Source organism: Panthera onca, chromosome B1, assembly GCF_046562875.1.
Source record: "Panthera onca isolate mPanOnc1 chromosome B1, mPanOnc1 haplotype 2, whole genome shotgun sequence".
In the NCBI taxonomy this organism is placed as follows: domain Eukaryota; kingdom Metazoa; phylum Chordata; class Mammalia; order Carnivora; family Felidae; genus Panthera; species Panthera onca.
The window spans coordinates 124565591-124592444 of NC_138342.1; the positions used below are offsets into that span (position 1 = coordinate 124565591).

General features: G+C 37.8%; 1 protein-coding gene across 9 annotated transcripts in view; it reads right to left on the reverse strand.

The window, feature by feature from the left end:
* The window catches only part of TTC29 (tetratricopeptide repeat domain 29), a 669793-nt gene that overhangs the window by 106759 nt on the left and 536180 nt on the right, over positions 1–26854 (reverse strand). For all 9 annotated transcript variants that reach the window (XM_060654018.3, XM_060654019.3, XM_060654020.3 and 6 more), the window contains one exon: positions 3726–3817. In XM_060654018.3, the coding sequence (XP_060510001.1) occupies positions 3726–3817 (92 nt within the window). The remainder of the gene's footprint in view (positions 1–3725; positions 3818–26854) is intronic.

Consider the following 26854-nt stretch of genomic DNA (forward strand, 5'->3'; position numbering starts at 1 on the left):
GTTTTGCCCCTTAACCCCCTGTGCAATTAATATTATTCAGAACTACAGCAAAAATAACACATCCTGTTCACTATTAAAACCTTCATCAATAACTCTAATGGCATGGCTGGGTCCAGCATTACCAAATGGACAATTCTGTATTACCAAGTCCTTAGTCTTGAGGGAACATGGTGTGTTTTTCAATAGAAGGCTCAGAATAAATTCTTATAAGCATTTTAGAAGCTTCTAGCCTTAAAGATTATTCACCTTTCATGCACGCTCAGCTGATATCCTTAGACATACACTTACGCTAGTCATGGCTATCCTCTTCCATTTCCTTAAGAGATAAAATATATTTATAGAGATAGGGCTACCATTAGTGAAACTTGTGCAATTGTACAGGTTCGGAAAAAGATTTAGAGAAGATGCGAAGCTCATATGCAGCTTGATTTATTTTTCTGCCACCACTACCATAATTTCCCCTATTTTGGTTGTTCTTCATTTCTTGCATGTTGCTGCTAATCTGAGGGCAGTTTGTGACTATGAAAGAGATAGGTGTATGTGTGTGTGTGTGTGTGTGTGTGTGTGTGTGTGTGTGTATCAAAGAACACTGAGCCCTTAAAGAGATTTTTTTTTAAATGACCACAATATCTGTATCAATGCATTTTTAGTAATCAGTGGACTTGATGTAATAAGGCTTCTTAGATATCTAGGATATGCTGTCCACCTGAAGAGGACTTTTGTTTTTGAAACATCTGTCTCTTTCTTGAGTTATTTTACATAAATGGTAAAAGAATATGCTGAGGCTTCTACTCCCCTGAGCGCCACTCCATAACTACCAGCAATATGGCAAAATGGCAGATGTGGATTGGAAAACTTACAGTGTCCCTGCAGTACTTCTTCCCTACGGCCCCAGAAGAAGCATCTCCTATGCTCTTTTGTGTATTGCATAACATGATAAAACTAGGAACCCATGTCTACCATAGAAATCATCGATGGCTTCATTGTTACTTAGTAGTAGATGGGAATTTTTATAAGTGGAATTTGTTTCATTTGGTATGAAAGTGAGGTGGGGATCAATCTTCCTGCCTATTGTATGCTTGCCCCAAGGTAGGTTCTTAGACTGTTAGACTGTTGGAATAGAATTGTCCCCATTCCTACAAAAACACACCCTACTTTATGGGCTATCAAAATAGCTGTATCCTGTTCCGCATCTAAACCCCAAATAACACTTAAGCAGCCAAATTAAAACATTAAATTGTCTGTCTGTTGTTGTTGTTGCCATTATTTACCAGATAATTGTTCAACTCTCCCCTTAGCTTTTACTATATGGACCAGGAATTCAAATCGTTGACCAGAGACTAAAATATTCCAAGCAAGGTGTCTGTTTTTTACAGGTGAGAATTATTTTAAGGTAACCTCATGTATCCAGAAGTTTAAAAAATAAAGACTATCAGTAACCAAAGGACAATATTTATGACATAGGAAGTACTCAATATCTGTTTATAAAAGGAAATGTTTTCCCCTGGAGTTTTATCTTTTTAGTTATGTTGGAACACATGTCATTTTATAAGAATTATTTTATAAACATGTTAAGGGATGCATTTATTTAACTGTACAGGCTTAGACCAGGTCTGCTACTACAAAGCAAGACAAAAACTTCAGCCATTTTCTACTGATTCTGGGCAGTATTAACAGCAGAGTCAAGTAGAGAAAAACCTTGGATTGAGAGTAACTTGTTCTGTGAGTGTTCCGCAGGACGAGCAAACATTTCTAATAAATTTTAACTTGATAAATGAGTTATGTCTTGCAATATGAGTAGTACCTGATGCTGGATATCACATGATTACAACTAAGGCATTGGTTCTTGAAATTCACTTTGACATACAAGTGGTTTGGATTACAAGCATGTCTCCAGAATGAATAATGTTCGCAAACCAAGCATAATTTTTATTGTAATTTTAATAATCAAAATGAACTGCACCAAATGGCACAGAGTTGGTGTGTTACAAAGAGACATTAAACTGAAAACTTATAAATGTCTTCTTTGTGTTCAAACCCCTACTTTTTTCCAGGTGTTATGTGGAAAGTAAAAATTTAAGGGATAGTTGGGTTGGTTTTCCATGGACTAGTTACTGATCTCTACTTGGAAGAACCACAACACTCATGGGTTGCTTGCTTTACTCATGGCTGGCCCTGCTTTCCTAGAGTAAATATCCTTATTTTCCTTATAAATATGTCTGTATCCTTAACCATTTATGCAGTAATGACTGTATTGCCTTTTATTTGGTATTTTGTACTATATGTTTCATTTCATTGGCATTGGTATTTTAATATTCAATTAACTTATTTAATAATTAATGATTACTATATTGGCAATGGTAATTATATAATGAAGATGTACTTTTAGTTCATTAGGCATTTAATCTTAAAATTTTTTTTTTTACATTTATTCATTTTTGAGAGACAGAGAGAGACAGAGCATAAGTGGGGGAGGGGCAGAGAGAGAGGGAGACACAGAATCTGAAGCGGGCTCCAGGATCTGAGCTATCAGTGCAGAGCCTGATGTGGGGCTCAAACTCACAAACCGCGAGATCATGACCTGAGCCGAAGTTGGACACTCAACCGACTAAGCCACCCAGGCGCCCCAGGCATTTAATCTTTTAAATGCCTTTTAAAAAAAATGTTTATTTTAAGAAAGAGAGAGAGAGAGAGGAGAGAGGAGGGAGAATGCCTGTGTAAGCAGGGGAGGGGCAGAGGGGGGGGGGCGGAGAGAATCCCAAGCAGGCTGTCAGCACAGAGCCGGACATGGTGCTTGATCCTGCGAACTGTGAGATCATTACCTAAGCCAATTGGACACTCAACCAACTGAGCCACCCAGGCACCCCTTAAATGCCTCTTAAATAACAATTTTATCTTTTAAAACACTACCTTGTATGTGTTTGCAGCTGAAATATAGAAATTAGAACTTGACACAATCTATATCTCTTCTTTTTCTTCTTCGTCTTACTGCTACTACTACCATTATTAAAAAGCTAGACATTGGGTATAAGATCACATACCCAAAACCACGGTCTTAATTTTAATAACTGTTCTTATTCTTATTCTATCTTGAATTAAATCATAATATTAGAACATAGTGCAATAATTAAATGGAGTACACAACAATAACAATAAAATGAGTGAAGGGCAAATCATGTGGTTTCCATGGAAAAATTTGTATCAGAAGTTGTTCAGGTATACTTTTATTAAATTTTCTGTTTTAAATGAGATATTGGGAATATTGTTTTTGCATTCTGGTGTTTACCCGGATATGGATGCTCAAAGACAGATGTCTTAATGGAAGAAGCAAGATTGAAACATAAATGAAAACTTTCCTCAAAGAAGAGATCTCGAAAGGTTAGGGTGAGCCAAGTTACTGAAGCGTACTATATATTTCTGCGTTCTCTGCTTTTTTAACCTGTGAGATGTGACCTGATTTTTCCCTTTCATTCAAGGTCGTCACTAAACTCACAGAAAATCAAAAATAAAATAGTACAAAGGAGGAATAGACAAAGGAGAGTTTAGGTGCATATTTTAAGATACCACATTGGTTTAAAATAACTTACGATGAAAGGGTCACTTAAGAAGGGCACTGCTTAAAATTTAAGCAGGCAGTAATGGAAAGCGACAGACCTCAAACAATTTAAGTCTTTCACAGCTGAGTGAATTCACAGTGACAGCAAGACAAGGATGTGCTAACTTACCTCTGCAGGACCTTGGCTATTGCTTCATAGGCTCTCCCCAGGCTGAGATCATCTTCCAGGTCTATGGAGATTTTACTGTAAGTGTTAAGGACCTATCAGGAAAAGAAATACGTATTAAACATACAGCATGGCCAGATTCACTGATGTTTTCATTTCATAACAGAAAAGATTAAAATTAATAGCTGTTTTTAATGTCTCCATAAAATATTTTTTTGTGTATTAAAAATTCATGTTGGTTTGGTTTATTTTTATCCATAGTATAACTTGTTTCACAGCAAACTCTTTAAGCCATGACAGTGAGGTCTTACTTTTATAAAAATAATTCTTTTCCTGCACAATCCAAAATTTTCCAATTTATATAACTTAGGTGTGAATAAATAATTGAATGGTTTACAACATTATTTTAAAATATGGTACTATTATCTAAGGTAATGTAAGGCAGATTACAATATTCTACTGTGGTAGCTTAACTATCACGTTCTTTCTATAAATAGCGGTTTTGTAAAGTGTGAATTTAGGTGCTAAGCAATTTCTAAATCTATCATTTTATTAGATGCATATCTCACAGTTTGTACATGTAGTCAGTATACACTAAAAATATTTCTTAAAAATGTACTTCATTACCAACAATCTCTTCAATAATCAAAATATTATGGCTGCCATAGCCAAACATATGATATTAATTTAATTTAACACTGACATCAACTTTATGGTATAATTTTCCTTTTTATTCTTTTTCTCTCAATGACCAGAAGGAGGAAAATATGTAAAACAAAATTCCTATTCTTTCTTCTTCCTTCATTGTTACTTGACCTAACCTATTACACACATGAGGACACAGGAAATCTCCAAAGACCTCTATGGAAATCCTTTTTGCACATTTTCTAAGACAGAATTAGTGAAAGTCATTTGACAGCATTTGGAGAGAGAGGCAGGGTGAGGGAGGACATAAATACGTGCTTTATGCTACTGCCCGAATTAGGCAGCTTTGAAGATTTAAGTATTAGAGGCAGTGTTGACATTTGACTTTACTTTCTTAAAGTTAACATTTGGGAAATAATTTCAACGAGGCCATTACGATACCGCATAACATTTGTTTGTGTGTGAGTGTGTGTGTGTGTATGTGTGTGTGTGTGGTTTGCAAGTGACTGCTTGACATAACACTGACATTAAAACTTACTGATACATATTGACCCAGTGTTTTAAACCTACAAAGTTAAAATTTTTGATTCTTATTTTTAAGCTTCTTAATATGCTTTGTATAAACCCAAGAATATTATTTCCACTTTGTCTTGCATACCTGACAATACCTACATTAAATCTGATACAATTTGACATAGACCTTTCTGAGTTAAGGGGCAGAACTCATGAATTTTGTAAATTTATAAGAGACCTTATTGAATCCAAATACCAAAATATTTAGGAAGAGACCTTCTAGTGTCTTTTTTTGGTTGATATATTTTTATATATGACATTTTAGAATTTTACGATTGAATATTATTAGATTTCTTGCCAAAAACAACTTGTTTATTCACCAAATATCGTTACTGTGTACCAGGTGCTATGTTAGACCTTAAGAAATCTTAGTTAGAAGGGAACATGCTTGCAGCCCTGAAGGCGTTTACAGTCTTATGGCACAGAAGTTTGGGTTGATACGCTGTGTAAATTAGCAACGACTGAAGGCAGGGTTCCCCAGGGCTTACACCATGCTTCTACTGCACACTCTCCCGTGCCCCTGGTCACCTGGAGCAGCACAGTAAGTCCCACAGGCGCCCATTACCTTGAGGATGTGACTCTACCCTCTGGATAGGAGGGTAGGTGTTCAAGAAATGATAGGTAAATATTTCAGTGCTGGTGACACTTTAATTTGTGGCTTGAGAGAGTTCATACATCAGCTCAAACACTTTACCTAAAAACAGGAAACACATAGGCAGTAGGAAGCACATAGTTCACTATTGGCCCAGTAGGGAAACAATGAATGACATGAAGTCCAAACTGAAGACCTAGAATGTGCCATAGAGGAGCCCATCTAAATCAGGCAGGACCTCTGCTCCTCAGGAATGTGAACTCTAGGGGGAGACAGTAAATGCAGACAGGTGGATGGATGGCAAGAACACAAGGCAAAACTCAGCACATTGGGGAATCATATAGTTAAATCTAAGGGGTATAGGAAGGACATTGTTAAAATAAAGAGGAAAAACTCATAAAAGTGGAAAAATAACATGAGATTAAATATTGTGCTGAAAATAAAGACGTTTTATATTGATCTTCTGGTAAGCTACGTTACCTGCTTTTTAATTAACGTAGGCAAGGTATAATTTACAAGTGAATAAACATTAATCAATTCAAATCCCTAGGCAAATAGTGGAGACTTTTTTTTTTTTTACAAAGAATAATACTTCAATACTTCAAGTGAGAAAATACAGTGTGCAAATCTGAGAGATCAACTGTACTTGGTTGAATATCCCTTTGGCACACAATATGCTGGAAATGAATCCAGATTAAGTTCTATCATCACAAATCGAAGAGGAGAGAATAAAGACTCTCAGATGCAAACTCTTTTGATGAACTGAAAATTCATTATGTATCTTTAAACTTTATTCACAATGAACTTAATCAACCTTTGTCAAAAGACAAAGGAAACATGATTAAGCACACTACTAGATAAATTTCAATGAACACCGAACTGTGTAGGATTACAAGGTTGTCAAAGTTAGAAAAATCAGTTCATATACCACACAAAAATCGAGCACTACATAGGTACCTAAATGGTTCCAATAATTTCAGTGAATAATGGAGATGAAGCTTTGAAAACTATTTCACTTCACGTTTTAAAGGCAACGGGCCTCATCTTCCCACTAGAATAAAATTGATTTACTTGAAAAGGCATTTTCAAATAAAATCCCAGGTTCTTAAAATGAGATAATTTGTATTGGTCACCTAAAAACAAAACTAGTAGAATATTTAGCATAAAAAATGAGAATGTGCAAAAGAATCATGCTGGCAATATGCTACAAATTCTTTGAAGAATTGTTACTGTAAGATAAAATTTTAAGGGTCATTAATTTCTCTTGCTGCAATATCCTTCAAGGGAACACTGGACTTAAGTCAAGATTGTCACCTGTCAACAAAGTGAATGGGAGACAGTGAGAGAGAGGCAGAGAGAGAGAGAGAGAGAGAGAGATTGAGAAAAAAGCATAGAAAAGTAGCCTTGTCCTCCCAGATTATAAGAATATATTTTGTGCCTGAGCTTTGGTACTTTTCAGGGCAGATTACATAAGAAGTCATTATTAGGTCTATTAATATCAAACGCCCTATTGTTCTATATAACCTTTAAATGTTTAGGATTTCCAGTTATGAGGGTGATTGGGACAAAAGAAAATAATCTATTTTATATTGACCCCCACTTCTTGTCTTCTTCTATTTTCTCATTCCGCATCTCTCTGCAATTCCTCTTTTACAGTCCCCTTATCTTAGACAACATTAAAACAGAAAGAACTTCCAGCAATAATGGCCCTTATATTTGTTTTCACAGCCAAAGCCTGCTTTAAACCACACTCTTGGCCTAACTCTCCCAAATTAGATGGAATCATCTCCCTGCTTTTTGGCCCAGCCAGCTGTTAAAAGAAAACACTGTTCCAGTTAATTTGTTTTAAAACCTTTATATATTTTTAAATGATTGTAGATTCACATGCAATTATAAGAAATAATACAGAGCACTCTCATATATCCTTCACTGTCTTTCCCCAATGGCAACATCTCATGTAACTACAGTACGGTCTCACACCAGGAAATTGATGTTGATAAAATTCATCCACTTTTTTCAGATTTCACAAGTTTTACTTGCACTCCCGTGTGTGTGTATGTGTGTGTGTGTGTGTGTGTGTGTGTGTGTGTGTGTGTGTTTGCATGTGAGTGTTAATTTTAGGCTATTTTATCACATGCATCTATCCATGTAATAAACACCACTATAGCTAAGATACAGAAAAGTTCTGTTGCTACGATGACCCTTCACGTTACCCTTTCATTTTTAGTATGTTTGCTGCTTGGAAGAGAAAAGAGAAGTGGAGAAAAAATTATTTTTTCTTTTTTGGTTGGGTAAAAGAAAGATCTGCCTTAGGAAAAATTCTGAAATAACTTGGCAGCTGATCTGTTCCCTTTTGGCACACCTCCCTTAACCTTGTGTGTATTTCACCAGGGAAATTTCCTCAGCTAAGTGACAGAAGGACAGTAGTTGATTAAACTAGTTCATACTTAGGCGTGAATGACTGCCAGAAGAAGTTGTAGTTTTTTTTCAAAAAATTTTTTAATGTTTATTTATTTTACAGAGCGGGGGGTAAGGTTAGAGAGAGAGAGACAGAGTGTGAGTGGGGGAGGGGAGAGAGAAAGCTGGGGAGGGGCAGAGAGAGAGGGAGACAGAATCTGAAGCAGGAGCCATGCTGTGAGCTGTCAGCATAGTGCCTAACAGGGGGCTCAAACTCACACCATAAGATCATGACCTGAGCTGAAGTTGGATGCTGAACCAACTGAGCTACCCAGGTGCCCCAAAGTTGTAGTTTTAAAAAGAGGATGCTTGGGGCGCCTGGGTGGCTCAGTCGGTTAAGCGACCGACTTCGGCTCAGGTCATGATCTCACAGTTCGTGAGTTCAAGCCCCGCGTCAGGCTCTGTGCTGATAGCTCAGAGCCTGGAGCCTGCTTCGGATTCTGTGTCTCCCTCTGTCTCTGCCCCTCCCCTGTTCATGCTCTGTCTCTCTCTGTCTCAAAAATAAATAAAAAACATTAAAAATATATATATAAAAAAAATAAAAAGAGGATGCTTGCTAGCCCCAAGTCACTTCTTCTGAGTGGAGTTTTATGCGGTCTAATGAAGTGAAATGAAACAATTCAGATAGTGTGTGGCAGGATAATTGGGGACAAAGGTTATAAAACGAAAAAGAAAGGTCAGCCTTCTATTGAAATTCAGCCTTATGATATGATCCCTTAAGCAGGTACTGATTTTTATAACCTCTTTTTTGGGGTCTACTTCTATACCTCAGGTTTTCTAGAAGCCTCACACACTTGCCCACAATCTCTTTATCAAAGTAGTATGAAAAGATGAAAAAAAGGTAGAGGGAAATGTGCAGCAGCAGATGTGAAAATCAGGTGTTCCTAAGTCATTGATACCTGAAAAGGTAACTCCCTCTCATTATTGCTTTCCTCATAATGCTCAACCTTCAGAACCAATGTATTATGCGAAGTAATCTTCTAGTACTTTCCATCAGATCATTAGATGTGACTGCAAGATAAAACGATATATATATTTTTTATGTACATAGGGTATGTTACATATCTACATGTGTAATATAGATATATCCTTGCTCTTAAAGACCTTACTAAGGCAATAAGACTTATAGACATTGATATTATATAGTGCTATAAGTCTGTATAAAGGGCTAAAAATCTAGTTCAAAGACATTAATTCATTAAACAAATACTGAGTGTCTTCCATGGGTCAAGTCTTGTTTTAGGTGCTAGGCATACAGCAACAAATAATACAAAATCCCTGCCCCCGTGCAGTCTCTACTGTATCTAGGAGATGAGGCAAAAATCTGTAATAAAATAAATAAATGAGTGAATTTCAGATAGTGTAGGAGCAATGAAGAACTGGGAAAGGCTTCCTTTAGGAAGAGAAATTCAATCTGCATTTTAAGGGAATGATGGGATTGCGTCAGTGAGGAGGAGGGCAGCTTGAACAAAGGTTTGGGGAAGAGAATGAGTGATACAATGAGGAAAAAGCTTTACCAGAGTACACAGAAGTAACAATGTCCAATAAAAAGTCTGCTTTAAGGCTCATGCATAGAATGTTTTGTCTGATAACATGGACTAAATAATCATAGTTTTAATTGATGGTATGAAGTGATAAACTTTCAAGTTGCAATTTATCTTTTTGATTACAAAGGAGAAATCTGATTGTTGCTTTGAAGGTATGGTGCGTTATTCACTTTCATTCTTTATTCTACATGCACATAAATGTAGTCTTTTGCAAGACTTTTTTTATTCATAGTTTTTGTCTTTCTGTTTTCTAGGCTGCTCGATGTGTTTGGTTAAAATACGTCACATCCAAGATGCTGCAGGTCCTGCCTTGCTTCCTATTATGCAAGTTCTCAAAAAAATTAATGCATAGTTGTTCCTGTGTCTAGGGAAAGGAGAGGAAATATTCTTCTTTTCTCCCTCTGGCATAGCACTGAGCATGCACCACTCAAACTAATAGAGATCAGCGACATGAAGTTAAAATGGGCCCCCATGCTCTGGTTGGTGACCCGTTGTTACTGTAGGAAAACAACTCATGGAAACCACCACATAAAGTAAGTTCTAACATCTAGCCCATTTGAGATGGAAATTTTGTAATTTTGCAAAAGTTTCAAGGAGGTATAATCCTTTTACTTCACATTTTTGGTATTTTTTTTCTATATACATTTCTTTTTTCACTTACCAACCGCCCCTACTGCTCTCTTCCTTAGTTAATTCAATATTTGAAATCAGTAGGGACTCCTCCTCGGAGGGCATAGACTAGGCTTTGGAGGAGCCTTATGGGATAATTAATCAAATCTCCCTCTGGGTGTTCACATTTTCTTCAAATAGCATAGGCTCTCAAGTCACACAGGTCTACTACTGAGCTGATTGACATGTGTCAAGTCACTTAGTCTCTCTGAGCCTATTTCCTCAGGTATAAAATGGAAATGAATAAAGTCTACCTTGAAGGGATGTTATAAAGTTCCAATAAGATGAGGTATTAATAATAATACCTACTAAAGATTTGAATAAAGCAACTGTTTAATTTCCCCAAATACTTATCTTACTTACCTAAGTGGTTTTCAAATGGGGGTGATTTTACCCCCTAGGGGATATTTGGCGGTGTGTGGAGATACGCGATGTAGTCGTAATTGGGAAGGTTGCTACTGTCATCTAGTGAGAAGAAGCCAAGGATACTGCTAGATACCCTGCAAGTGCACACGGAAGCCGCCCCCCACCCCCACCCCAACGAAGAATTATGCAGCCAAAATGTGAACAGTGATGATGTTAAGGAATCCTGATTTAGCCTTCACCTCAACCATTCTCATGATTGGAAACCATCCCCTTGTGAAGCTGGCCACTCTGTCATTGAAGAGGTAAGTGAGACAACTATTGGTTAAGTTCAGCAAAATCTGTAACTTCTACCTGCTCATGATGGTTGTGTTTTGTGAGGCAACACAAAATAAGCCCATCCCTCTTCCATGTGATGTTGCTGAAAGACAGCTATTTGCCCTCTTAAAAGCCTCCAAACATATAGAGTCATCCAGGAGACTCTGAAATGAATGAGAATGTAACCCCCACAGTTTAGCCACATTTGAACGTTTCCTTCTTAGTTTTGTCTGAGTTCTAGAAGAGTTTAAATAAACCCACCTGGACCAAAAAGTTCTGTGAAACAGCAAAGAGCCATCCATCAGGTTTGTTTGTAGAGAAGTTATGGTCTATTACCTAGGGTGGATTTGTTACCCCTTCTCCTTGCCCACTATAAAAAGACAGTACAGCTAATATTTTCTTATACATCTCCTACACAAACCCAAAATTGTGCCATTTCATAACAAAAGTTTGGCTCTGTGCTCAACAGAGTGCACTACTTTGAGGAGAAAAAGGCAATGATGCAGGTTTACTCTTGTGCAATAAGAAATATAGAAATAAAAAATCAAGTTTGCCATCTTGAGCTTGAAATCAACGTCAAATCTTATCGGAAATACATTTATTCTGATTTCTGGCAATCTAACCCCCTTTAGCCATTTCACAGTTGGTGAGCAGAAAGGATGTTTCTGCCTCATTTACGGTGTCTGAACATGATTCAGACAATCAACTGCAACATTAGTCAAAGAAATCAGTGGCTAATGAATTCTGACAAGCACTGCAGTAACAGGCTGAGGACCAGACTGGACCATAACAACATTCAGAGTACTTTACTGGAGCCAGCAATCAGAGATGGCAAAAGACGGTTAAAAATGGGGGTAAACAGAACTGGTCTCATATCACTTAAAGGCTCTTATACATTTTTTTGCAAAGTCATAGTATCTGACATGTAGTAGATACAGTAATCCTTTCCTACAAATATGTTATATTGAATGAACACTGAGGACAAGGACAAGTGAGTCGGCATCTCTGTAAACTATAACACATAAAAGTGGTTAAATATTTTGCATTCTGCTGACACTATATTCTTAAGTTAGGAACAGTCTAGCCTTACTATTTATACTGACCATTTAGAGTATGTACTCTCTCTTCCTGAAATGCATTACTCATGATTTAGAGTAACTGTCACACATGGTTTACATTGCCCAACACGCAATATGAAGGCTACATGGTCTAGTGCAGAAAGGACTGAATGTTAAAAGGTATGAGTTCTAGTTTCTCTTCTGCCATTAGCTCAGTGTGTGACTTTGGACAGGTCACTTGGTTACCTTGAGCATCAGTATCTAAGTATGGAAGATAATGGGGTGGGACCAAACGATCTAAAATTCTCTCTTCCAACAAACTGAGGGTTGATGGGGGGTGGGAGGGAGGGGAGGGTGGGTGATGAGTATTGAGGAGGGCACCTTTTGGGATGAGCACTGGGTGCTGTATGGAAACCAATTTGACAATAAATTTCATATATTAAAAAAAATAAAATAAAATAAAATTCTCTCTTCCAAAAATATTAATTGGAGTTCATAACTCTAAATTGATATATTTAGTAATTTAAGATAGGCTCTGATTGTTTTCAAATATTTATCCTTGGCTTTAAAATCCCTGATAAATTTATTTAATTTTATTTTTTAAAAATTTTTTAAAAGAAACAAAATGATGAGTCCTTTCATTCAATTGAAATGTTACAGCAAGGAGAGCTGAATCTATAATGTTTGGGGTTCATATTAAATAGCCATTGTCATAAATGCAATAATCAGCACTCTTCAAAAATAGCCAATTATTTTACCACCTAAAATTTTAAAGACTTATGAAAATTCAAGGTTATCGTTAAGTTATGTAAACTAAATTAGAATTCTTAGTTAATCTCTCACATGCTAGGAGTTCACATTGCATTTTCAAATGCTTGGTTCTGGCTCAGGTCATTGCTTGCAGTTCATGAGTTCAAGCCCTATACTGGGCTCTGTGCTGGCAGCGCAGAACCTGCATGGGATTCTCTCTCTCCCTCTCTCTCTCTACCTCCCCCGGCCCCGGCTCATGCACATGTTCTCTCTCTCTTTCTCAAAATAAACAAACTTTAAAATAAAATAAAATAATAAAAAAAAAATTTTTCTGAATCATAAATTGGAACATATTGTTCAAAACTGCCATTTCTTTAAAAAAATTTTTTTAATGCTTATGTTTTGAGAGACAGACTGAGTGTGAGTGGGGGAGGGGCAGAGAGAGAGGGAGACACAGAATCCGAAGCAGGCTCTAGGCTCTGAGCTGTCAGAACAGAGCCTGGGTGGGGCTAGAACTCACGAACTGAGAGGTCATGATCTGAGCCAAAGTTGGACGCTTAATCAACTAAGCCACCCAGGCACCCCAAAACTGCCATTTCTAAATCAGTCATTATAGTTTAGTACTATTTTAATGAGAGACATATTTATGAAGAATTTTAATTCCAATTCTCAATTATTTTCTATGATGTAAATCAGAAAGCATAAAAATATTTATCCTGTACAACCCAATCATAATGTGAGTTATATTTATAGCTCCTTCAAAAAAAATTTTCCCTGCCCTCAATTTCTTGCTAGGAAAATCCACTAGAGGCTTTGTTTCATATTTTGCCAGAGGGCCCTTGAAGAAAGGTAGTCCAGAAATCTACGAGGTGGCCGGACATAAAAAGTTCTACTTGGTGGAAGACTATAGTGATTAGTTAGCTCCATCTTAGGAAATGCAGACCCACTGAGCAGCTGGTAATGGCCGAAGTGAGGAGGTGCTCCAAGATAAATGAACATCAAGAGAGTGGTTGGATTATGTCAATAGAGTGAATCCAACTGACCGCTGCTGCTAAGGGGATAGTAAGAAAACTCAGCCCCTTTTGACCTGAGTCCTCTGGTTCCCAAGAATCTTTCAGTCTATGAACTGCAACTGTCTGCTGATCCCAAGTATTCATGGGATAGGATGCATGTACCCATCAGGAATCTTTACAATAGCTTCCCTTACTTGAAGTAATCTGAATGACTCTCTTTCTTGTACCTGCAAAATAAAACTGAGAAACACCGTGAGATAAAAGGGCTCTCTTGAGCTATTGTGGCAAATGAAAAACTTCAAGGCCTTCCCCTGTCCATGTTTACCAGTGAGAGACAGTACATGTTGATTCTTTCCATGGCAACCCACCAACAAAAACAGATTCTATAAAATGATTCGAGTTTTCATTTGCAGAAAAGATTTTGAATGAAAAAAATGTTTTTTTTTAAGCTAGGATATTCTCAAACTCTGCTTGTTATGTTTATATGAGGATGAAAAGGGATTGTGACAAATGATTCCATTATACCTACGATAACATTACCAGTAATTTCAGTTGTCTGTTATTTATGGAGACTAAAGATAGTGGTGGCAAACTGAATCAAATGAAGTGCCACTCAAATCTAATCTGACCACACACATATTGTCACTCACTTTGTCAGTGCAGAGATGTCAACATTTATGTCTTGCTGGAATGTGTGGGACTCTGGGAACCTCACTCCAGCCACACAGACCTTTCACTATCAGGAATGAGCCCAGTGCTGTCCACCTCCACGTCCCTCTGCCTGCATTGCTCTTTCTTACTTCACTCCTGACTCTTCCACTCCCTAGACACACACACCACTTTCTTGTGCTATTCCAGCACTTACCACAGCATCATATGTATCTACTTATTAATATTTGTCTCCCTTGGGGCGCCTGGGTGGCTCAGTCGGTTAAGCATCCGACTTCAGTTCAGGTCATGATCTCATGGTTCGTGAGTTCGAGCCCTGCGTTGGGCTCTGTGCTGACAGCTCAGAGCCTGGAGCCTGCTTCCGATTCTGTGTCTCCCTCTCTCTCTCTGCTCCTCCCCTGCTCACACGCTGTCTCTCTCTCAAAAATAAATAAAGATTAAAAAAATTTTTTTTAATTATAAAAACATATTTGTCTGTCTCCAGTTAGGTCCTAAGTACCACGAGAACAGGAACCATACCTGTTTTGCTCTCCATTATACCCCTAGCTCCTACTTTTATGTTAATGTTGAATACTGCTGAATGAATACGGAAGAGCCCTTGGAAAGTACTAGTGGTGAAGTACCTGCAGAAACATATATAATGAGCTTCTATATTATATAATACCCCTATAATTATATTAGTAATGTATTTATAATTATATATTGTCTTCATAAGAACATTACACATAGCTATTTGCCTTAAAGAAAAATAAGCTATTATAAATTATTATATAACATATACATTACACATAATATACATTACAGTTTATCACATATTATATATTACATTATATTTTCTATGTTTTGCATTGAATATCATTCAATAAAGGAAAAAACTATGGCACACTATAACTATGGTAAATGGAAAGTACGGAAACTTTTTCAGTTAACAGCCAGTCCTGGAGAGAATTCAAGTATCAGCAAACAGGCCAAATTCTTAAAAGGCGGGCTTAAATGACATTTCAAAATGATGTAAGAACCCCCTACTAAATGTGTGCTTGTTTCATCTAATCATATTCCCTAATGAGTAAGTTTCCATTATGAACCCATTATGCTCGGTGAGGACAAGCAGATCCGAGGCTGAGATTGTTAGATTAGTCATGGTATCTTGAGTAATAATTCTTCCTATCTGTGGAGGGAGTATAAAACTCTTTTTCTCTTTCTTTTAAAATCTAGACTGATGAGAGACATATATAGTTACTATCTTCCCAAGTAACAAGCTAAGACAGACAGGTAAGCAGTGAAAAGTCACTAGCTTAGTGACAAACCAAGTTCCTCAGCTTCCCCTGAAGGGGTGACGTACCAACCTTCTTCCATTGGACCACTTGGAGCGTAATGGTTTCTGGCTCCACAGGAAAGGATCAAAGTGTGTTCTATATTATCCAGAAGGTTTTAATAAACACTAATACTGTGAAAATTTCTATATTTCTGCATGAACCAATTCCTACTTGGAGATTTGTTTTTCTCCCGAAGGTAGGGCCATCATCTATTCATAATCTCTCTTACTAGATTTCTTCCTCATTGAAGGCAAGATTCAATAAAATTTCATTCTGCTTTCCCTTTCTCAGAAATCCATGAAAGCCTTGAAAAACATTTTGAGCATATTCTCTCCGTGCAATTTGATATCCTTTCCACCACAGGCCATTATTCTGGTAAACTCAGTAAACCCTAATTTAGATCCACGGTGTAATGCTTTTAGATCAAGCTGGGTGAACACGTTTCTTTAAAATAAAACATGGTAGGAAAGTCTTTCTCTGAATGCTTGCTCACAGAGGAAGCTTCATCTATTTCCCTTTCACCGTGATGGAAGAGGCAAGAAAACAATTTATGAGTCATTTCCATTCTGACAGATGCGGCCATGACTGGAAAGGCGATGCCTGCCAAGAGCTTTTATCAAGTAGGTTATAACAACTAGTAATAAGTGTAAATAATAAATGGTTGGAATCTTCGGGGAAACAGTGGCAATACGAAACGATTTTTGGTACTTCTGATGGGGCTCTGCCACTCTTGGAATTCCCTGCCTTCCCAGTAGAGTTTTGGCCTGACAATAAACAACAGTTTAGTACTTTATCTAATCCCAGCCAGGAGGTGAGTTCAACAGCAAGCTTTTGCAGATGTTCACATCCAATAATCTATCCATAATTGATGAAACAGGGAGGTCAGATGTAATGGCTGCTACTATTCCAGCAACAAATAAATGGTTATTGACAAAACAAGCCAGTGTGGCGCAGAGCGCTGAGCAGTGACAGGCATGCGGCGGTGCTGGGCAGAGGCGGGGAGGGCTACTGGATTCCTCAGCCAGCCGTGTGGCAGGAGGGCCACAATGACACATAAGCAGATGGAGGTGACTTGGAGAGGAAAAGGGAGGTTGCTGAAGTACAAAAAAAAGACGAAGACAGGCAGAGGCAGAGAAGAAAATGATGAGTGAGCCCTGGGCAAGGCTGGGGACCCGGGTGAGTACAAATGTGCGAACAGTTCAGAAATGCCTTTGAATGTGCGCACTGTGATCCAGATGTCTGGTTGCTTTTATCACCAGTGTGTCTTCACTCGTAGAGCTGGCTGTCAAACTGTGCAGCCTAGGTGACTCTAACACCAAAGTGCCTGCATGGGATGCTTTGCTGCCCAGACCCTCCCTCCCACTGAGGGACATCCATCGATATTCCATTTAGCACTGCAGATACCGTCTTTTCCCTATGTATTAAAAAAAATCTATGAAAATCATGTATGTAATTTTAACAATATTTTCAGATAAGCCAAAGATGCAAGATTGTGAAGCTAGAAAATTTCCCAAGACTGGGACTAATCCTGAAATACATGCTGCTTAAAATCAAATTTACTGCAAAGGCATGTGAGTGCAAGGCAAAGTTTTCTTTAATAATAAAAAACAAACACTCCACTCTATTCACCTCAACCTAAGCAAAGAGTATAATAAATGCATTAATCGAGTATACTTTTATTGACTGAATAAAATTCAAGATATTTAAACATAAATAGCTGAAATCCTACATTTCTATTCCAGTGCTAAAAAATAATGTTTTACACAGTTTACTATGTAATATTATAAGATGAAGAATGGTAGAATGAAATGGTAGTTATTATTGCTATAGGTAGTCATAAAGAGGCTTGGGACAGAGATGTTTTAAATATTAATATTCCTAAAATCACTTAAATCAATTTAACACTCTTTAGTGGTTTATTTAGAAGCATGATTTATTTTATATTTTGCAACCAATGCCTTTGATCAGCTCTGAAATAACATATGAGCTGAAAATAAAGTGGCAAAACAAATTGCTGCTAGCATTCTTATAGTAAGCTTTAGGTTTTATACGATAAACTAGAAAATTACCATTATATTTGGCATTTTCAAATTATTTATCAATATTTCGAAATGGAGAATTATAGAGCCCAGAAGCAATGGTGGAGATCATTTCCATAATAACTTGCTAGTTGCTCTGCTTCCTGGGCCCTGCCATTCTCCACGCTGGTGTCCCCCCATCTAGCAACTGTGACCTGCCCCAGTCCCCAGTCCCCAGTCCCCAGGGCCATTTCTGTCCCTATTCTATCAGGGCAGAAGCTTGCCATCACATCAGTCTGCCACAGATCATATTCTGATTTGATCTCTATTAAGGTGACCAGGCTTTTTCCATGTGCCTTGACATGTGTCCCAGACCCTGGAGCAGCATCCCCATCTTGTTCTTCTTACCTAAATCTCTGTCTTGGTGCTGGTTGGGTCCCTATTTACTACAAAGCTGAAGACCTACCTTGTGGCCTCAGTATGCTCTCGTCAGGAGTGCCACTCCTAAGTCTCAGTCCCTGTGGCTTGGTGCTTGTCCCTTGCCAATGGCAGTCACTACCACTTATGGAGCAAAAGCTACATATGTGGAGTGTTTCATATTCATGGTACATTTAATTTTCACAGAGCCCTCTGAGATAAATATCAATATTCCCATTGTACAAATGAGGTAAATTAAGTGTAGAGAGGTTGAGGAACTTGCTCTGGTACACACAGTCCTAGGGTTGGAGAAGAAGAAGAGATTTGAACTGGGTTTATTGGACTTTGTCTCCTGCTCATTTTGTTCTTGTGCACTGTGATATGCTTGCTGCTGGTTACCCTTGAGCATGACTTTGCAGATCTAGACCCTCAGTTACAGCTTACTACCTGCTGGCACCCTTCCCAGAATTCTCCACTCACCTACAGGGTACCCAGTGCAGCCCAATGTCTGACATTCTACATGTTAACCTCATGTTTACCTGGTTACGGCTTTATCTATTACCAGCTGCTGTTTTTTCATCCTATGAACTAATTATAATAGCTAATAATTGTTAATACTGAGTATTTATTATTTCTTTCCCCTGACTGCAGTGACTCCCCCCCTTTGACTCAGAAGAAAACCTGCCTCACTTTATAATGGCCCATAAGGCCTTCCACGACCCCACCCCTAATCCTCTGACTTTGGTTCCCATTACTCTGCTTCCCTTTTGCTTCTCCTTGGCTTCACTGGCCCCGAGCCTCCAGGGCTTAGGCTTGGTGTCTTGGAGTTTTGGCCTTGACCTTTCCCTCTGCTTGGAATGAACTTCCATCAAATATCTGCCTAGCTGAACTCTCATCTGCTCCCAGTCTTTCTTCAAATGTCAACTTCTCAATGAGGCCCTTTCTGATCACCTATTTAAAACTTCCCCTACTCACCACTTGTTTAGACACTCCTGACTCATTCTCTTCTATTTTTTTTCTTGTCTATAACATGCTTATTACTGTCTAACATGCTAACTCACTTATTATTTTTAATCTCCATTGTCTGTCTTTCTCCAAAGGGATGATGCTCCATGAGGACAAAGATCTTTGTTTTGCTGTTGATATATTCCAAGTGTCTAGAACAGGGCCTGGCAATAGGTGCTCCAAAACTATTTGCTGGATATGTCACAGATTGTTCTTAAGACTAGGGGTGCCTGGGTGGCTCAGTTGGTTAAGCATCTGACTTTAGCTCAGGTCATAATCTCATGGTCCGTGGGTTTGAACCCTGTGTTGGGCTCTGTGCTGACTGCTCAGAGCCTGGAGCCTGCTTCAGATTCTGTGTCTCCCTCTCTCTCTGCCCCTCCCCCACTCATACTCTGTCTCTCAAAAATGAATAAATGTTAAAAAAACAAAAAAAGGACTACACATATTAAGTAACTAAATCTTCCCAACACTCAGGAGCAGGCATTATTATTATTCTTATCTCTTTTTAAAGGTAAGAAAACTGAGGCACAGAGAAATAAAGCCAATAGGCCAAGGGTCTTATCTGACCCTTTCTCCCACCTCAGTGCCAAGAGGCTGCCTGATAATGTCACCATAAATGTTAGGCCCCAAGTTCTGGCTCCTTTGGTACCACCTGTCCCACCGTCAATCAAGATTTTAACAATGGCATCCTGTAACAATGTTGTGAAGGAAAATGAACAAGATTTAACGACTTGTTTGAGACCAAAGAGCTTATGACAAAACTACCACCAGAAGGCAGAATGTCTGACTCCTAATTTGGTGGTCTTTCTGGTATTTTTCAAAACCAATTCTGAAGATTCTAATGATTGCCTGGATGGTAGTTTTCCATTTCCACATAATCTATTATAATAAACAATTAAAAAGTAATTTTGGCTTTGCAACCTTGTAACAAGTATTAATGATTATTTACATAATATTTTAAAAGGAAAATGTTTATTTTGGTAATGTCTGTGATATTATAAACATATAAAATGAACATAATAAACAGTCACTCTGCTGTAAGCTAATATAAGCTCATAGGGAAAATGAATATGTTTAATTAAATTTAGGAAAAATATATAGTTAAATCATTTGCAGAACAATAATAAGGACCAATAAACCATTATCACTTCACTATTCCACTGGAATTTTCATCAACAGGCTATATTAATAAATATCATGTTCACTTTACAAAGTGGGATGCTGAGAGACTTATCTATGCTCTGTTAAGTCAGCAATGGCAGCAGGGATGCCATAATCCTTGCACAAACACAGCAAATCATACTTCTATTATTCTTTAGTATTCACCTGCATTTTTTGAGGGAGGACAGTATGGCAGACATAGATGGAAGTACTTTTTGCATGTTAATCCATTTAATCCTCACAACCACTCTATCGGTTAGTTGCTAGCATTTCCTTACGTTGCAGGTGAGGAAAGTGAGGCACAAGAGAGGTGAGGTGACCCACGTATATGTCACAGGATTAGAAGTGGCAGGACCAGGCTCTGGAGTTAGGCAATGTGACTCTAGGGGCTACGCTTGTAATCACTACATCATACTGTGATCATGCTTAAGACGGGAACAGAGAGCATTGTAATCTACCAGAAGGACCCTATCTTTCTCCCCCTATTTTGTTTATCCAGAATGTTATAAACATTCTGCCCTACTAGATCTTTCTGTGGAAAACCTAACAAACAGCATTTTTTATGCTCTTTCCCTTGCATTTACTAAGAGTTGCTGGTTGATAGCCAATTTGCATCAGTAGCAAGAAGAGATTCAGGGTTGTAGGAAAAATATGTTGAACACACTGCTTTTGAAAAAGAATTCTTACAAATGTATTAACTCTAGTGCTGCTAGATATGTCATTGACATCTAGAGAAAACAAGACAAATTCAGCTACGGAGTTAAGTCATGACCAATGAAGAATCCACAATACTCCATTATCTATGCCAATGGAGGGTAAGAGAGAGATGGGAGATGGAAATGTGAGGTGAGAATTCCTTACATCTCTTTCTCTGGAGAAGCTACAAAACAGCGGGTCATCCCTAGCGGGATGCCACTTAATAGTTCCACTTCTGTGTTCCCAAACTCTGTGCCTATTCTGAACTGGCCTGATAACAGACAGGTGATTCTTATTCTAAGTTTCAATTGTTATTGAATAATAATTTCTACTGGACAAGAATTACAAAATGTTATTTATGCCAACCAGTAATTCATTAAATGGAATAGGTGAGAATGTTATTAAAAGTGTATACATGTGATTTATGTATACCACATATATTTAAATGACTTTAAAAATGAGTTGTGACAGCATTAGCACTTAGGAGCATGGCTCCAGTCTTGGCTCGGCATTTGCTAGCTTTGTGACCGTAATCAAGTCATTGAATCTAAGTCTCAGCCTTCTTCATCTGTGAAATGGGAGTAAGAGTAAATAGAAAATACTAATAAGATCTGCTTCTTAGGGATTGTGTGAGTATTAAATGAGGTAAAACACGTAAACAATAAGGTTGGGTAGAGTTGTAGACTCATAGCATACAAAGGCACGCTAGTTGTTACTGTTATTCATGATGATGCTATTCTATCTGGGCTCATTTGATTTCATTTGGTTTCATAGGACAGAAACCACCCCAATCTAATTTAGGCAAAATGGTAAACTAGGGACCCAAATGCTACCAGAAATTGCACTCTCCCTTTCTCATCTTGTTTTCTCTCTGTTAGTTTTACTCTCTCAGCCCACCATCCTCCGTGGCTCTGGCAGCATCCAGGCTTCCTTACCAAGGAAGACTGGCTCTGATTTAAAAACAATAGAAAACAAAATTATTAGGTAAGCAATCCGATTGGCTGAGCTTGTCTAGAGACCTTCCTCTAGAGATTTGCTTCATTGGAGCAAGGAGTGGTGGCGGTGAGATCTGTAGCCCCAAGGTTAGAGACAAGACCGTAGCCAGCAGAAAAGCAATAGTGGTAATGGTGGAATGTTCTGAGAAGACAAGGATAACAGAGGTCCTCCAAATTGCTGTTAAAAAGTCCTCTGCTTAGCTGCTTCTTCCTCTGTGACTTTATCTCATTTAACATTACTATCCTACTTTGGATTATTTGAACAAAAAGCTTCAAATTCTTTGTCTCCATCTTGTCTCTGTATGTTCATCTACCAGCCAGAAAACACTGTAAAATTGTAAAATGTCTCTCAAATGTGTCCGTTATGAGCTACACCACACCACCCGAGTTCAGAGCTCATTATTCCTCACCTGAAATATTTTAGAAGAGCCCTTAAACTGGTTTTCCTTCCTCTACTTTCTCTTTTCAGTTTGTCCTACACACAACTGCCAGGCTATCTTCTTCTTTTTTTTTTTTTTTTTCAACATTTTTATTTATTTATTTTTGGGACAGAGAGAGACAGAGCATGAATGGGGGAGGGGCAGAGAGAGAGGGAGACACAGAATCGGAAACAGGCTCCAGGTTCCGAGCCATCAGCCCAGAGCCTGACGCGGGGCTCGAACTCACGGACCGCGAGATCGTGACCTGGCTGAAGTCGGACGCTTAACGGACTGCGCCACCCAGGCGCCCCTGCCAGGCTATCTTCTAAAACCAGTTCCTGCCCTACTTAGGCCTGTGAGGATCTCATCCCACTGCCCTATCTTTCCAGCTTCCCCCCACCAACAGCCCCGGTCCCTCAACACCAATACTCCAGCGTGACTGGAATGCATTTTCTGCCCTCCTGGGCCTTTACTCATGCTGCTTCTTTTACCATGTATTTTGAAAGGTTCAATTCAAATGTCATCACCTCAATCTCCAAATAAGATGAAGCTTCCCTGTTGCTTCTCTAGCTCTTGGTCCCTATTACAAGTATGCCACAAGTCTGTGTTGGGTGTCTATTTTCTTTATGGACAATGCATTCCTGCTGCATGGTAAATATCTACCTGAGCATAAAGAAACTGCCCAGACCTATATTCAAAAATGTGCATCAAACTGAAGCTGAAAACAAACAACATCCTTCGTTAATATAGTTATTAGCATTTCTTGCTCATACAGACTTTGGTCAGATTTACTCAGGATACCAAAAACTCTATAGCTATATTTTTCCCCCTATTTTGTTGTTTTTGCTTTGTAAGTCATATGATTATTTTTTGAATAATTTATTATTGGGTCATCTTTAAATGGTCTTTACTACTTGTTAAGCTTTTAATAACTTGTCTTGGTGTTTTGGGTTGAGACGAGCTGCTGAAATGACCAGCTGCTATGATCAGTCCTATGCTGAAGGTTTTTACTATGAATAGTTTACATACAACCTACTGAAAACATTCATTGAAGTCTTTAAATTTTAATGGAATGAAAAGAAATAGTAGTTTACTTTTTTATTACAAAATTAGTATATGTTAATTGCAGAAAATTTGGAGCATACAGATCCATCACTTTCCCCAAAACAGAAAATTAAAGTCATCCATTATTCCAGCTCCCACAGATGACCACCAAAAACAATCTGGTGTTTCTAGTATCTGCATTGATACATATGTCTTATATATGTGTATGCATGTATGTAAATACACATGAGTGTGGTCATAATGTACATTGGTTTATACCCTGATTTTTGGCTTAATATATTGATAATCCTTTTATTATTATAAAAATACTTACTTTTGTGTCACTTTTATTGGCTGCATTATTTTGCATCACAGGATACTTGGCGATGTTTAATCAACTTGCTATTGTACATTTACCTTGTTTCTACATATTTCACCATTATAAACAGTGCTTCTAACATTGTATGTATAAGTTATGGCCAAATCTTTGTATCCTCACCCTGTCACTTTTTTTTAAATTTTTTTAATGTTTATTTATTCTTGGGAGAGAGACAGAACACGAGAAGGGTAGGGGCAGAGAGAGAGGGAGACACAGAATTCAAAGCAGGCTCCAGGCTCTGAGCTGTCAGCACAGAGCCCCATGTGGGGCTCGAACTCATGAGGCGCCAGATCATGACCTGAGCCAAAGTTGGATGCTTAACCAACTGGGCCACCAGGCACCCCAGGCATCCCTGTCACTCTTGATACCAACTTCCACTTCTAACCACAGTTCTCAGAACCTCACATGCTTGCCAACCTCTGATACTATCTGAATTTTTGATTTTTTGCCTCTAAGTCATGATTTCATGTAAAAGAATATTAACGTTCTTCCCTGAAATGCTCACAAACAAAAGCTGCTATACACATCTATATAATCAATTCTTGATTATTTAGGAACTGAATGTCATTTTGTGGATTTGTTAGTTTCTCTGTTACATTCCTTCTCTTTCTCTATCCCTGGCCATCACCATTATCATTTAGGGGGAAAAAAAAAAGGACAACAGAAGACATTCGTGGGAAAAGTAGAGAGTTAATCTTAAAGTAGACTGTTTTACTAGTTAACTAAGCTTTTAAATGTTTAATTAAGGAGGAAGTTAAAATTGTTTCTTAAGTATACTATCAGAAATAGAGTGTTGTGCTATTTTAAAGTCCAGTATATGTTATTTTTATTGAGCACCACTTATACTGAATAATTTCTAAAATCAATATAGGTGTTAACTGGAGATCAAGTAATTGTCTCCCCTATAGATACATTTGAGACAATTACAGGTAAGTTTTAAGATGTATTACATTTGCCCTTCTGAAGTTACCCCTTCTGTGTCACAGAGGGAAAAATATAATTTGTTTCAATGTATAATGACTTAGTATGGTCCCCACACTATTGTTTAACACATCTAATCCTATAATCATCTCTGGGTTCTGGCCGGTGTGATGCCTCTTCTTCTTTTGCGGCCTCTAGATCAACGTGTGCTAACAGCTGTGCCGTTGCCTCTAGGTCTGTCATACAATTAGTCTTGTGATGAACTATGCAGGTTGCTTTATTGCTCCAGAGAACATTTTCATATGCTAGGCCTTGAACTTTAAGGGGTATACATACATTATGTTCCATATGTCACTATTCGGTACAGTTGATTAGGGTACTCAATTTTTGGAGTCTGGAAGTTCATCCTCTTTAGAATGAACGAAGTAAAAATAATTATCCTTCTCTTCATTTTCTCACAAAAAGAGTATCAGAAGTTTTTGCGCTATTTCTTAAGATGTGATTGACTGGAAACAAAAATTTCAGCAGTTTTATAAAGAGCTACTCTACCAGCACCTTCTTTTTACAATGAATAATCAACATCATCATGCAGCTAAAGTGGCATTCTACATCTCAAGGGGATCCAAAACCAGCTTTCACATTTCAAAACAAACAAACAAACAAAACACCCGATACATTTTATGGCTAGAAATCAGTTTTTATATTAATTTAGGCCATGAACTTTCTTTCCTGACATAAAACATCTCTTCCTTTTCACAAGTGTCTATGACTTTAAATTTTTGCCTACAGATTCCTGTTTAAAAAAAATCAGGTTTTCTTTTTTTTTCAGTATTCTGATTTTCCTATAATGCATTTGTCATTTAAATGACAAATACTATAATTTATATGACAAATACCATAATGTATTCATCATTTAAAAAGAAGAAAAAAAACACACAATGCTATTTTACTAGGCTGTAACATTGTAAAAAAAATAGAAAAATTAAACAGAAAAAATTTTTAAGAGAGTTCAGCTCCCCATTAATGAGAAAATTAAAAAAAAACATTCAATTTACTAAGATTCTAGTCTGCAAACAATCTTTCCTACAAAAATTTATATGAAATTATTACTGTAATGTTATCTGTTTTAATGTCTTAGAAAGGTCATGACTTTAAATACAGAGATAACAGTAGCAAAATTATTAGTAAAACATTTTACATTTGCATAATCTCCAAATTACTAAAACATATTTTTCATGAACTTCTTAACATGTTTTTCCAAGTGAGACTAACTGTTCAAATGGTATTAAATAAGATCAGATATGAAATACAGGTTTATACCATGCCTTAAATTATTGCTTATAATAATTTTGAGTAATATAATTTGATGCAATTTGGAGATAATTTTTTTTTAATTAGGCAATATGACTATTTTCTTCTATGGGTGTTTTTCTAATCCTATCACTTTTCTTTTGCTTGTCAGATATTTTGAACATTTCTCTATTAGCAAAATGTATGGAATGGAAAGGAAGTAACTGCTATTTGTGTACTGGCAGGGGTGCATGTGGCGGGTGGGGGGGGGTGATGCTGAATAGAAGGAGATCCGTGTGGCAACAATTGGGGGAAATGGGATCTGTAACAGCTGCTCCTTTTAGATTCCCAAGAAGGAGACTGCCTGAGGTGGGTCATGGGACAAAAGGATAAAACGGATGAAAACTCTGATGCAAAGCAGGAAAATGACTGCTGAGACCCCTGAGCTTACACCTGAATCGTCTCAAGCTGAGTGGCAAGCCCTCTTTAGCATGCTTCAGAAGCTGGTGATGAACTACACAGTACCAGGAGGCAAACTGGCTGCAAGCAGAATTGTCTGCATGTTTTGTATAATAACCAGCGGTCCTCTGGGGAAAGGAGGCCATGATTTCCTCTGTGCCAGCATCTGAGCTCCCCTCAGATACTGAGGCCATTAAACAAGAACAGAAGGGTCAATTTTAGGTAATGATTTCTAATTGGCAAGTAAAGACAACTTCTATTTAGTGGGTAGTGAAGAGCTCTGGTCTTTAAAGAAAGAAATTACTCAAATTCCTTTTTTTGGATAAATGCCATTTTTTTCACTCAAGGACAAGTTATT